Source organism: Aplidium turbinatum, chromosome 15 (assembly GCF_918807975.1).
Source record: "Aplidium turbinatum chromosome 15, kaAplTurb1.1, whole genome shotgun sequence".
In the NCBI taxonomy this organism is placed as follows: Eukaryota; Metazoa; Chordata; class Ascidiacea; order Aplousobranchia; family Polyclinidae; genus Aplidium; species Aplidium turbinatum.
Window position 1 is genome coordinate 11,013,155 of NC_137486.1, and position 12,347 is coordinate 11,025,501.

General features: G+C 42.8%; 2 protein-coding genes across 2 annotated transcripts; both read right to left on the bottom strand.

Annotated features, from left to right (window-relative positions):
• Positions 1-3,179: 3,179 nt before the first annotated feature.
• On the bottom strand, positions 3,180-3,848 carry LOC145783965 (uncharacterized). Its single transcript, XM_082595725.1, has one exon. It carries the CDS (start codon positions 3,846-3,848, stop codon positions 3,180-3,182), a length of 669 nt encoding a protein of 222 aa, XP_082451851.1.
• Positions 3,849-3,925: 77 nt separating this feature from the next.
• Positions 3,926-5,683, bottom strand: LOC145783966 (zinc finger MYM-type protein 1-like). Its single transcript, XM_082595727.1, has one exon. The coding sequence runs from the start codon at positions 5,681-5,683 to the stop codon at positions 3,926-3,928; it is 1,758 nt and encodes a 585-aa protein (XP_082451853.1).
• Positions 5,684-12,347: the final 6,664 nt, after the last annotated feature.

Below are 12,347 nucleotides of genomic sequence, written 5' to 3' on the forward strand. Positions count from 1 at the left end.
AACGGTTTCCTCAGCCTACTTCCTACACTGAATTCCCACGGTTCTCACGCGTTGTCGATTTGTCAATTGATATTTTTGTTTGAATAGCCTGCTGCAGACAGCAAATATTTCATTGTTGGCATAGTACAAAAACAAAGACACTAGTCGCCTATGTGACATTCACAAGCACTCTTTTCGTGTATAAGTGGGCAGTAAATGAAGTAGGCTACAATGAGTTCAACCCCATTTCAACTGCAATGTTATATCAACCATAGGCCTAATTCACATTTCACCTAGTCTGTAGCCTAGCATTGCATAGTTTCGAGTTTCTATTTATAGCAGGGGTCACCAAACTTTTTTCTCTGAGGGCCGGATAGCTGCGAGCAGTGCCGGTCTTTGGGGTGTGCAAACCGTGCGATCGCACAGGGCTCGCAAATTAGGGGGCCCGCAATTTACTCAGAAAATGCAGTAGGCTAATTTTGTCATTTCCAATCGAAAAATTCAACAAGTGAAGTCAACAAAAGAATTAGCAACAAGAAAACATAGAGACTCAACGGGTGCAACCTATTTTGTCCCCTGAACATTTTGTACCCTGAAAAGATCGAGGAAAAAAAACAACAGAGCCGAAGTCGCTATTCGGAGTTGCCGCAAATATTTCAAATTTCTCTCGATCTTTTCAGGAGACGAAATATTTCGAAGTTTGATTTTGTTATTCCGATTTCAGGGTAAGAAATCGAGGTACGATTTTTCAGGAGAAGAAATAAGTTGATCCAGACTCAACATAGAGCCATACGGTAGCTTTATTTCCGAAAAATGCTGAAGAAAGCATGATCTTATCTTTTTGCTATGCCACCGGACAGCACCATTTTACAGTAATATTCATACCCAAATTTTTGTTGAACATGCTCACAGAATGTTCCAAATTCAAAGTAATTTTTCAAATTTTTCTGGGGAGACCCCCAGACCCCCTACCACAGGGTGTCGCCTTCGGCGATCACGCCGTCAGGCTTCGCCACCTGACCGTCAAACCACCCCTTCCCCTTTCAAAATACCTAGCTACGCTACTGAATTGGATCATTTTCATTGGGGCCCCCAAAGCATATTCTGCACAGGGCCCGAAATGCCCTAAGACCGGCACTGGCTGCGAGATTAACAGCTGCGGGCCGGATGCAAATTGCGAAAAGATATACAACTATTTAAAATCTCCATTGACTTGAATTGAGCCCGATAAATAACAAAGTCAGCGGTGGAATAACAAAGTTGTGATGAAAATCGAAAGGTTGCTGGAAAATTATCTCCTGCTGTGATACACTACAGGGCATCGTGCTCTTGAAAAAACATTACATTTTTCCAAATTTGGCCTAGGCTGTCCCCATTTTTAACAACGATTCAATGTCCGACAATATCGAATCGACACAAAAACTACAATATTGCCAACCGATGTAAATTAGCACTTCGGATTAAGGCTTTGTTAAAATAAACGTCGGGAATTACAAACAAGACTTACAGCGCTGGTGATCGCAGATGGATATAGGCTATTCCATCAATATTCCCACACAATGCAACAGCGGCAATTATGACGCGCTGGCCTAATTTTGCGTCACTCTTTGATACTAGGCTACATATTTTCCACATATAGTTAATCCACGATCATTCTATTGCGAAATTAAATAATTGGCTAGAAGAAACCGGCGGCCAAACTTGGCCGATTGAGGAGGTAGCACCGGCGGTCATTCAAGCACTACTTAGCGGCCATGGCTGCAGGCTACTTTTAAGGCTTGACAGTAAGTTACATCAGTATAACATAGCAATGCCCTTCTTTGTATACCGGACACAAGTAGGCTGTCATTACTCAATACATATTGAGCTAATTGATTAGCATTATCGCTATGTCTTATCTAAAAAATTGGAAAAAAAATTGGCCTTTTAGTAAACAAAAGTGCCCTTTTTTCATAATCTTGCCCCCCCCCAGTCAAAAATCGTTCCGGCGCCCCTGAGTGGTCGGGAACCTTTTTAGGTCAGAGAGCCGTTAAAACTACATTTTTGGAAATACATTTCTGTAAGAGCCATAGGTTATAATGCTGAAACACTTAATACCGGTACAACTAACATGTGGTGGCACTGGTGAGTTGTGACAGTGGGAACGCTTCTTCGTAAGACGAGAAAAACAGCGAGGGGTTGGAGTTCTCCTCCTCCACAAAAAAAATGAAAAATTGTATTTACTTTGGTGCATTCTGAGCGTATTTTCAGCTCTAAATTGTAATGAAAAGTTAAGATAAAACTTTCGCGGTTTGCACTTTAGAAGATCAGGTCAGTTATTATCAGTTAAAAAATGGCATAGGCCTAAGTTAAAAAGTTGTCAAATTTTTGACGACAGTAAAATGAAGTGTGTGATCACCGGAAAAGAGCGATGGCGAAGAAATTGAATTAAGTTTGTAATTAGTTTGTGCTCCTTGGTAGGCTACTTTCCACTAAGTTCATGATTCACTTGCAATTTTCCAAACGCAACCTTAAAATATGCATGATTACTGAAAAATATTTTTTGAAGGAACACTGCCCATGATTCTTTACGCGTTCATTTTGGAATTTGGTACTTGCAGTGATTCTTTCACTAAAACAAAATGTTTCGTTTCAGCAGATTTGTGTTGTTCCATTCTTTAGAAATTGTGAAGGAGATTCTATCTCTCGGAAATTTATCATCTGTGTATCTTTTTTACACTCACGGAGCATAAAACTTGGGAAAATTTTTTGTCTATAGATACGATGTCATGAAATTATACGTCAAATCGGGGAAATGACGTAACACCATCTCAACATTTTATCGAATAATGAATCAACAAATTTGATCGTCATAGACAGGGCCGGATTAAGACGAAACTGGGCCTGATGCTGCAGCGCAAAAACAGGCCTATTTTTTCTAGGCATTGGTACATATGCATTCGACACTCTGACTCCACCGTACACGCGTAATCAGACCGACCAAAGAGCCTTTATTGCTTTCGACGCAGTCAGCCAAATTTTAATGAACATGAACAATAATAACGACGTGTTATCGTAAAAACTCGAGAGTAACATCAGGCTATGTAACACCAACACAATTCAATACCAATATTGCCTGAAAAGCGGAGTTAATGAAGAAAAGGCTAATCCAGATCAACTTAACGTTGGCATATTGTCAATGCTGCGCTAGTGCTGCTTACTTATACTACTGTTTTTCGAGCCTTAGCAAGCGCGAAATCTTCGATTATGTCAGTGCAGTCAAGGCTGCTCAGCACCTCATGTTCAATGCTCATAAGCGCCAGCATGTTTAGCCTTTCCTCCCTCATCGAGGACCGCAGCTCTCCTTTGACTATTCCCAGTTTTGAGAAGCTCCGCTCGCCGGAGGTATTAAACACCATCAAGCACAGATAGATGCGCAAAGCAATCTCGACGTTTGGAAATGTTTGAGAAAGGTTCAACGACGACAAAAGCTTGTACATGGTAAGCTCTGCTGACTCGTTCACACTCACCGATTTCTGGGTGCGCATAAATGCAGCAAACTGTATGAGCTCAGCCACCAGCGTGTCTTCCAAGTCATCTGGATACGAGGAAACGAGATTTTGAGCTTTATTCTCGATCTGCTTTATGCTCAATGACGTTAGCTCCGAAAGAAATCCGAATGTTGTAGATATATCCTCATACGCCTTCATTCGCTTTTCCAGTTCAGCTAACAGTCTGTCGATGATGACCAGATATATATGGGTTTTGAATGTTTCCCTAGGGGTGAGGTTTTCTTCGTTTGCAGCTCCTTCATCAGGCATTCGCTTTCGCTTACGGCCTCGACGTTCTTCAGCCTTGTATTCGCCGTGAGGAACCTTTTCGATCGCCATCTGCTCATACACGTCAAATCTGTCCCGTGCAAATTGAATCGTGTCGACCAGTGATGCCAATAAACTAGTTGCCGTATTCAGACTGACTGTAGGGTCTTGGAGGCTAATGCTCGTACTGTTGAGACGGCATAGGATATCGTTCCAGGCAGTCGCCATAACTGCTGTCTCAAGTTCGTCCATCTGCGCGAAAATCCGTCGGCCTGGTTTCTCGTATCGGCCTTCTGCTCCTTATGTGCCGCAAGCTCATCCAGGACTTCTTGAATGCTCTTCCACCCTTCTACTAGCGCTTTGACAGCATCTGCACGTTCACACCATCGGGTTCCAGACAAACCTTTGAGCGTTAATGTGCAGCGATTCTTCAGTTTCTGCCAGCGATATGTCGATTCAGACAGGAAAACGTATAGTCCATTGACAAAATGAAAAAACCTGGTACAGCCAGCGCAGCTATTAACAGCCTGGTCTCCTACCAGGTTTAAACTGTGGTTGCAGCATGGAATAAAAGCAGCATATTTACATTCTCGCTTCACAATTGCCTGGACACCGTTGTACCGTCCTGACATGTTTGACGCATTGTCATACGACTGGCCTCTGCAGTTAGTAACATCCAAGCCATTTTCCTTCAGAAAGTTCAGAAGTATGCTAGCCATGTGCGTAGCGGTGTGTCTCATCATAGGCAAGAATGTCAGGAACCGTTCAACTGGACCCAACGGCAGAACATATCGAATAACAATCGTTAGCTGGTCGAGGTGTGATACGTCAGGTGTAGAGTCAATCGAGACAGAGAAATACTTCGCCTTCTTGGCTTCTTTCAGGATGGTGTCCTGCACCTTTTGTCCCATGAGCTGCACCAGCTCCTCGCAAATTGTGGATGACAAATAAGAAATGTGACCTTTCCCGCGGTTCGCATATTTTCTAATATGGCTAGCCAGCAGAGTATCGTACTCCGCCAACACCTCAATGATGCCAAGGTAGTTACCATTATGAGGGGAACCTATGATCTCATCCGCGCCCCTTATAGCAAGGCCACGCTTAGCTAGGAATATCAGAACGTCGATGAGCCGCTTTACAATCTGGCGCCAGTAACACCGCTCTTCCTCGACCTGTTTAGCGGCTAGGTAGTCAACACGACCGGCCTCCCTCTGTCGGCTCCCAAAAGACAACATAGCCTTGCGATGACCATCGCTGCTTTCATGCATTTTTATTCTGGATTCGCCTGACCTCCAATTGTCGAAACCGCCGGATACGAACTTGGTTGCTTGAACAGCATTACCACCGAACAACTTGCATGCAAAGCAGAACACCTTCCCGGTCGAAGGCGAGTAGCACAACCATTGTCTATAGGATTTTTCACCATTGAGCGGATGCGTACGCACGAAGAAGGTCTTAGTGCATCGACGTTGGAATGATTCACCTAGGTATTGTCTGGCGCTCTCTTCAAACATCGATTCAGTGTGTTGGCAGTGTTTTGAACCTTTCTTGGCCCAATATTCTCGAGTGTCAGCGTTGATTTTACCCCACTGTCCTAAATCATTGGTGATATCCTCCAGCGTTTGCGCCAGTGCTTCGCCAGTGATAGCGTCTCCTTTCACCTCTGCTCTCTCCGCTGAACTTTCCCGCTCTTTATCCTCTCTTTCCTCATCAAGTTCATCTTGCTTGGCCTGGTCTTCAGGAGCGCTCGAATTCGCAATCGCATCCGACGCAGGCAATTGAGACGAAGCTGCTCGCATTCCAAAGTATGAACTCAGTTTTGGAATTTTCGCCAGAAGCTTTTCTTGTTCTGCTGCTTCTTTCCTTTTCTTTTTCGCTTTATCCCATCCACTGAGTTGAGACGCCATAGCAAGCGTGCACAAAACGCAGCTAAATTTGTAAATTGTGGAACCGTAAAATTTATCGCATTAACTTGAAATCTTCTGTTACAATAAACACAACGCCGGATATTTAGCCTACGTCACAGTGCAAAAAAAAAAACATTAGCAATTGTCTTAGAATTAAGGTAGTCGCTAGCGTCCAAGTGAACCCCAATGCTTTCCATCATTTTTTGTTATAAACTGACACTGGTTTCCATCATTTTTTGTTGTGAACCGGCAATGAAACAACATTGAACTCAACAATAATGATTGCTAACTCTTTTCCCAACCATAATGAGTACTAATCTTACTGCCTTAACCTAATCTATTCCTAAGGCTTAGCCTAACTCAGTGGTTCTCAACCGCCGGTCCGCGAAGTACCGTATCTTACTTTCTGCCAAGCTAATTTTAATCTGGAATCATAAGCATTGCAAAGTTGATACTTCCTGTAAAACTCATTTTACGCTTGGCCGATTCACAGCAGTAGGCTAAAACTGGCATAGCCTATCTCTCCTTCGTTGATACAGCAGAACTGTTTAATAATAAAGGTTAACCTTCCGATGACCTAGATTTTGTGCCGTTTATGATTGTTTCGTCATAAACTGCGTCTAGCTTCCAAAAAGTTTTGTAATACAAGGTCATTCTTCACTTTTCAGATGCTGCAATAGCTTGTCCTGTTAAACTACAGAAGGATTAATATGGAATCAACGAACCAACAAGTGTATTTTAACAAGAAGGAAAAAACTAAGACTTCTGAAACAAATAATTCTCAAAATGGAAATGAACCAAGTATCAGTAGGTGCAAATGTAAACTACGAAAAGGGCATATGCAGATAAGTTGAGTGTCACAGAGGGAAGTAAGAAACGAAAAGGGGAATTTGTCAGGCAATACAATAAAAATACTTGGAGCTTGGTTTTACAATAGTTCCGGGTAGTGAACAATCGTCACGGCCCTAATGTTTGGTGTGCTCCCAAATTCTGCCAAATGACGTTATGAAACCTTCTAAAGTTGTTCGTCACTTTCATTCAAAGCACAACAATCTTGAAGGCAAGCCACTTGAATATTTTGGACGAATATTCTCTGATATGAACGATTAAAAAAAGCAAATGAAAAGATGACGACTACCGAAAAATCCTTTCTTCATGAATCCTATCTAGTTTCTCTACGAATAGTTAAAACCAAAAAAAGCATACACGATTGGGGAAGAGTTAATAAAGCCGTGCATCTTATCTGCGGCTGAAGTAATGAAGGGCCCTGAAACAGCTCGAAAAGTGTTATAATTTTTCATCTTAAATAGGCTAAGTAGTCTATGCCAAAATCTTGCTTTATCTTACGTGCCTAGGCGTAACACTGTGCCTAGGCGTGCGAAAGTCGGACTACAAATTTCATAATAAGAATTATTTGTGGGTTAATTAAGCAAAGGAAAACTGTTCAGCGTCCGGAAAATTCACGTCTGTTTTCGTCTGGCCCTATTTCAGGAATGGGCCTAATGCTGCAGCATCAATAGCATCCACCTTAATCCTGCACTGGTCATAGATCGGTTGGTATGTGAAAAATAAACACGCTTTGATTTTGAGGTTTGGTGAAACAAGTAGGCCTACCCAGTGGCGTAGGAGCATATGCTGCCGCCCCTGGCTTTCGTTAAAAATGTCGCCCTAAGTAGACTGCTGAAAATTTTGAAATAGTTTTATGTTCAAGCAATCTTTTCAATAAAAACAATTACAAATAATGTGCCGCGTCTCAGAAGTTCTATATTGCTTGAGAAAGAAGCCACTGTCTCAGCGTTAAGGCCAAAAATAATAGGCAAAAAATGGACAAGAAATGTATTAGGAAAATAAAAGATCAATAGCCGCCTCAAAATTGAACTTTTCGAGCTTTCGCCGAAGCAAAATCAGTAATAATATCTTCAAAATCAAGTTTTTGAACGTAGTCTCTTTCTACATAGAAAGAATCGATAGAGCTGATGGCTGATCATCATTCATGGTAGAACGTAAATACGACTTTATCATCTTGAGCTTTGAGGTCTGCTAGCTGTCTGTTTGTAGGCTAAACCATTTTCTTGTTTTAATTCAGTTTATTTTTTTTGTTGGCGAAAAAGAAAGACACAAAAAACAGTCTTTTTAGGGAACGTTCAAATATTACGTAACGCTTTTTTTTCGAATTTTTGACCCCCCCCTCCCCCATGTAACGCCAACGTAACACTTTTTTCAATCCCTCCCTCCTCCATGTAACGCTTTTTCACTACGAATTAGGCACAAAAAACTACCATTCCGTACTCGAAAGCGTTACGTAACGTTTTGCTTGAACCCCCTCCCCCCCGATGTGACGCTAACGTAACGCTTTGCATAAACCCCCCCTCCCCCTCGAAGGCGCTACGTAATATTTGAACGTTCCCTTACAGTTTTTTTACTTTTCATTTATTTTTGCATTACTTTATTTCTCGTGCTGTGTGCACTGTGCAGCCTCATTTTGCCGCCCCTGGCGCAGAGCCAGAACAGCCAAGTGGCTGCTACGCCACTGGACCTATACCCAGTAATTGTTACGGCCAATCTCTGTACAAATCAAACGTCATATAAAACCGTTCAAGTCTACTGAATATTACGTCATGGAAATTCCTAAAGCATGTGCCAAAATTGCACCAGCGTTCATAAGAATTGTGTCAAGCCTGTTTGGGCCTGTTTAAACAGGAAATATTACATCAGCTTTAAACACCTGTTTGAATGACTTCATAATTGTCTTTCATTATTGCGTCACAGTACTGCATACGTGAATTTGAGATATTGCTATCTATTCTGGTCATTCGTAAAATGATTGTTTGAAAGTTGGCCGCACTTTTAACTGTTGGCTTAGTGCTTGCTAGCTGGACAAAGGTTCCGTCTTTTATCCAAGTAATCTGTTCTGTAGTGACAGTTTTCAGTGGTGTACGCGTTGCACCCCCTCGTTTTCGGTAGCCGTGGGCTAATTTTTACAGAAATACACTTTTTGAAAAGAAGTTCAAGTGTGTGTTTCTTCGGTCATTATATGCAGACGAAAGGATCCGGGAACTTTAAGTTACAATTTTCCCACAAAGAAATTATGGTTTACCGCTGTGACCATAAAAAATAAAAGACGAAGTTTGTAGTTGGTAGGCTAAGAAGCACTTAGAAGCAAAGAAATAATAAAAGAAGATCTTATTGGTTGGTAGTCTAAAGAAGCAAAGAAAATTAAAGACATTTCTTCTCGGTAGGCAACTGAAGAACTTAAAGCTAAAAGGTAAAGACATTTCTTCTCAGTTTGGTACAGAAGAAAAATAACTTTGACATTTATTGGCAAGAAAGAAGATTAAAGGCAATCCATCTGTGCTTGAAGATTCAAGTGGAAGAATCCAAGCAAGTTTTGTGGACGTTGGGACTTCACATACTCGTACAGCTACGGTATCGTGCATTTAAATTCTTTTTTGTATTTTTACGGTCTTTGCAGTTAAGTTTTTTATAACTACTGTAATTTTGTGTGTTTGTGTAACTTAATTTTTTAATTGTTAAATTTAGCCCTAACATTTAATATGTCTACACTCGGTGGTGACAGGGACTCGACCGCCGTCGACTCGACTGAGTTTAAGCCTGATGATGTTCTTTGCGGTCGGGCAGGCCATTCTGGGGAGGGACCCATTAACGATGAGGCTAAGTCAGTTCGAGAGGCCCGGCATCTTAGACGGGATATTTTGACTCAAATTGGGAAACTTTCTGTAGCCCTAGGTTCTTTGAGTGATAAGCAGGAACTGTTAATTTTTCGATCTAACTTATCTACTTTAGAAGAGGAATTACGGCATTTCCATGCTCTCTTGAGTAAAATTTTTAACTCTGCAATCTTAGCAGAACTTCGTGATAGGGTAGATCCCGAATTTAACTCGTTAAAAAATAACTTCGAACAAAAAGAAAGTGAGTTCTCAGATAGGTTGGATGCTGACATACATCCTGAGGATAGCGCCTCAAATGTAAGCACTAGGATGTCTGAGAGCTCGTCACGGATAGTTGCACAAATTAACCTACAGCTAAGACGAGAGGAGCTCCAGATACAAGCCGAGGCCGAAGCGAGAGCTGCTGAGGCCGCCGAGAGAGCTGAGGCCGAAGCAAGAGCTGCTGAGGCCGCCGCGAGAGCTGAGGCCATACGAGCTGAGGCCATCGCGAGAGCTGAGGCCGAAGCGAGAGCTGCTGAGGCCGCCGCGAGAGCTGAGTCCATACGAGCTGAGGCTGCCGCGAGAGCTGAGGCCGAAGCCAGAGCTGCTGAGTTCGCACTCAAAGACGCTCAGTTGAGGGCTGAACAACGTAAAGAGGTAGTTTTAGCCGAATATCGATCAGAGTTGGGCTCCCGGCGTAGCTCTAGGAAGGGCTCTTCTAGGCATTCCAGAAGTGAACATCAATCACAGTTTAATTTACCTAACCTTTTCCAGACGCCTGTTCAATCTGTAAGTGGACCTGTACAATCCACATGTTTTCCAGCTGTTTCAGGAGGTCTCGGGGCCGCGGCTAAGGGTCTTCCGAAGGCTGTAGAGCCAAGGTCTGCAAATTACAACCGAACTCCTCCCCCAGAGCGTACAGGTCACGGGGCCGCCATTAGCAGTAATGCTTTGCCCCCTTCACAGTTTTCAGCGCCGCTAGTTTTTGATCGCCCAGCTACACGTAATTTGGGTGGTTGTGAGAGGCGTATCGCGTCTCCTGATTTTAACGTGTGTGAGGATCGTGATCGGGCTGTGCATGTGACTGAGCCCACTCAGCCCCTTAAGGGATATAGCTTGTCTTCTCCCGCTAAATCGAGTTCTCAACAGCAGGATTGCTTTTTTGAATACCAAAATAGTAGGACGTTCTTCGATAAGGCGGCCTTGATTGGTTACGATGGTAATAATATGCCATTTGTCTTCTTTAAAAATCGTGTTATGGCCTTGATGGCAGCTTCGCCCTTTAAGGGAACTCGTTTGACTTTGTTGCAAGCAGCTTGTGTTAGAACAGCTGCACAAACGATTGCTAATTTGGTTTCTGACACTCCTGGCTTGTCAGAGGAAGACAGGATAGAAATGTCGTTAGCTCGCTTGTCCCAACGTTTTGGAGTTCGTGGAGGTCTTTTCGCAGAACCAGAAATTAGAAAGTATCGCTATGGTAGCAAATTGACTTCTATCTCTTCAAGTGATTTGAAAGAGTTTAAAGATGAATTGTCGCAGTGTTTGCTTTACGCGAAAGCTTATGGTCAGCGTGATAAATTAGAAGGACGTTTTGTTTTGGATTTGGCTAAGCGACTCCCGTTTGACGCTAAGCAGCGTTATCTTGACTTTTTAGGTGATCAGTATGGTAGCACTGAGGAACCTACTTTTCAGAGTTTGTTTGATTTTGTAGTACGGGAGCAAACGCGCAAGTCGACTGATTTTAGCATTATGCTAATGGGCGATTCTGGTGAGTCGCAGCATTTTAAAAAGTTTGGCAAAGGAAAATTGCCTTCATGTCCGGTTAGGCAGACGTCGGTAAAACCCCATGATAATGTGATTTCAGGGAGTTCGCAGTACTCGACTGCTGTTGGCGCACCGCGCGGCGGTGTGGCCAGACGTAGTGACATACCGGCATGTTTTTGTTGTTCGTCACGTGGTCAAGTTGAATATCATTTTTTGTCTAATTGTAAAGAATTTTTGCGCTTGACACCTAAAGGTCGGAGAGATGTCATTGTGAAAGCTGGAAAATGCTTGAACTGTTTGCGCCAGCATATGGTTAAGGACTGTAATCATGCAAACAACTGTCGTCAGTGTGGGCCTAACAACGATAGGAAACACTATTTTCTTCTGCATGATTTTTATGTGACGTCACGTGATTCTCTGGATTCGGTCGGTAAAGATGATGCTGGTGCCAGAGTTCCTGTGCGTAATGTTAAGATTGGAAATGTTAAAGCAGCCTTTAACCGCGTTACTGCTGCTCGTGTTTTGAATCCAATGACTGGCAAATCGAAGTTGGTGTATTGTCAGCATGATCCTGGTTCGCAGTTGACCTTTGTTTCGAGTGACTTGGTGTGCGAACTTGGTCTTAAACCGTATGATAAAGCGTCGTTTAAAATAGATACTCTGGCTGGTCAGAAACCTACTTGTGCTGACCTTGTTAAACTCAACATCCAGTCGTTAGAGACTGATGAACTGTTTTGTGATATAACCTCGGTGGTTAACCCAGCTTGGGCTGACGATGTTAAAACTTTACCTCATAAACAAGATTTAAGTGGTTTCCGTCATTTTCATGACGTGAATATGTTTCATTTGAATGATTGTAGTACTTCTTCTTCTCTCGTTTGACTTGTAGCAGCTTAGATTGGCAATGCCTCCTCGTGCAGCCAAGATACGGTAGTTGGGTCCAGTTGTCGAATACCAGTGATTCCACTTGGGGGTCGTAAGATGGAACATTCGTGGAGTATGTGTTGCATTGTTTGTTCTACCGCTCCGCAGACACATATCGGCGAATTATGCAACCCCCACCTAAACAGATTAGCTCCAGTACAGCCAACGTCACATCTGATCCTGTTCAATGTGACCCATGCCTTTCTTGAGAGGTCTGCTCCAGGAGGGATGGAGAGTGCTGGCATAACTGAAAACTGGGGAGGGATATGTGGCAGCTCGTTCCATTCTTGGGCCCATGTTTCCATGCA

Excerpts from the sequence above, each read along its gene's own strand:
- LOC145783965 (XM_082595725.1), bottom strand. The coding sequence starts at position 3,848 with ATGGCGATCGAAAAGGTTCCTCACGGCGAATACAAGGCTGAAGAACGT.
- LOC145783966 (XM_082595727.1), bottom strand. The coding sequence starts at position 5,683 with ATGGCGTCTCAACTCAGTGGATGGGATAAAGCGAAAAAGAAAAGGAAA.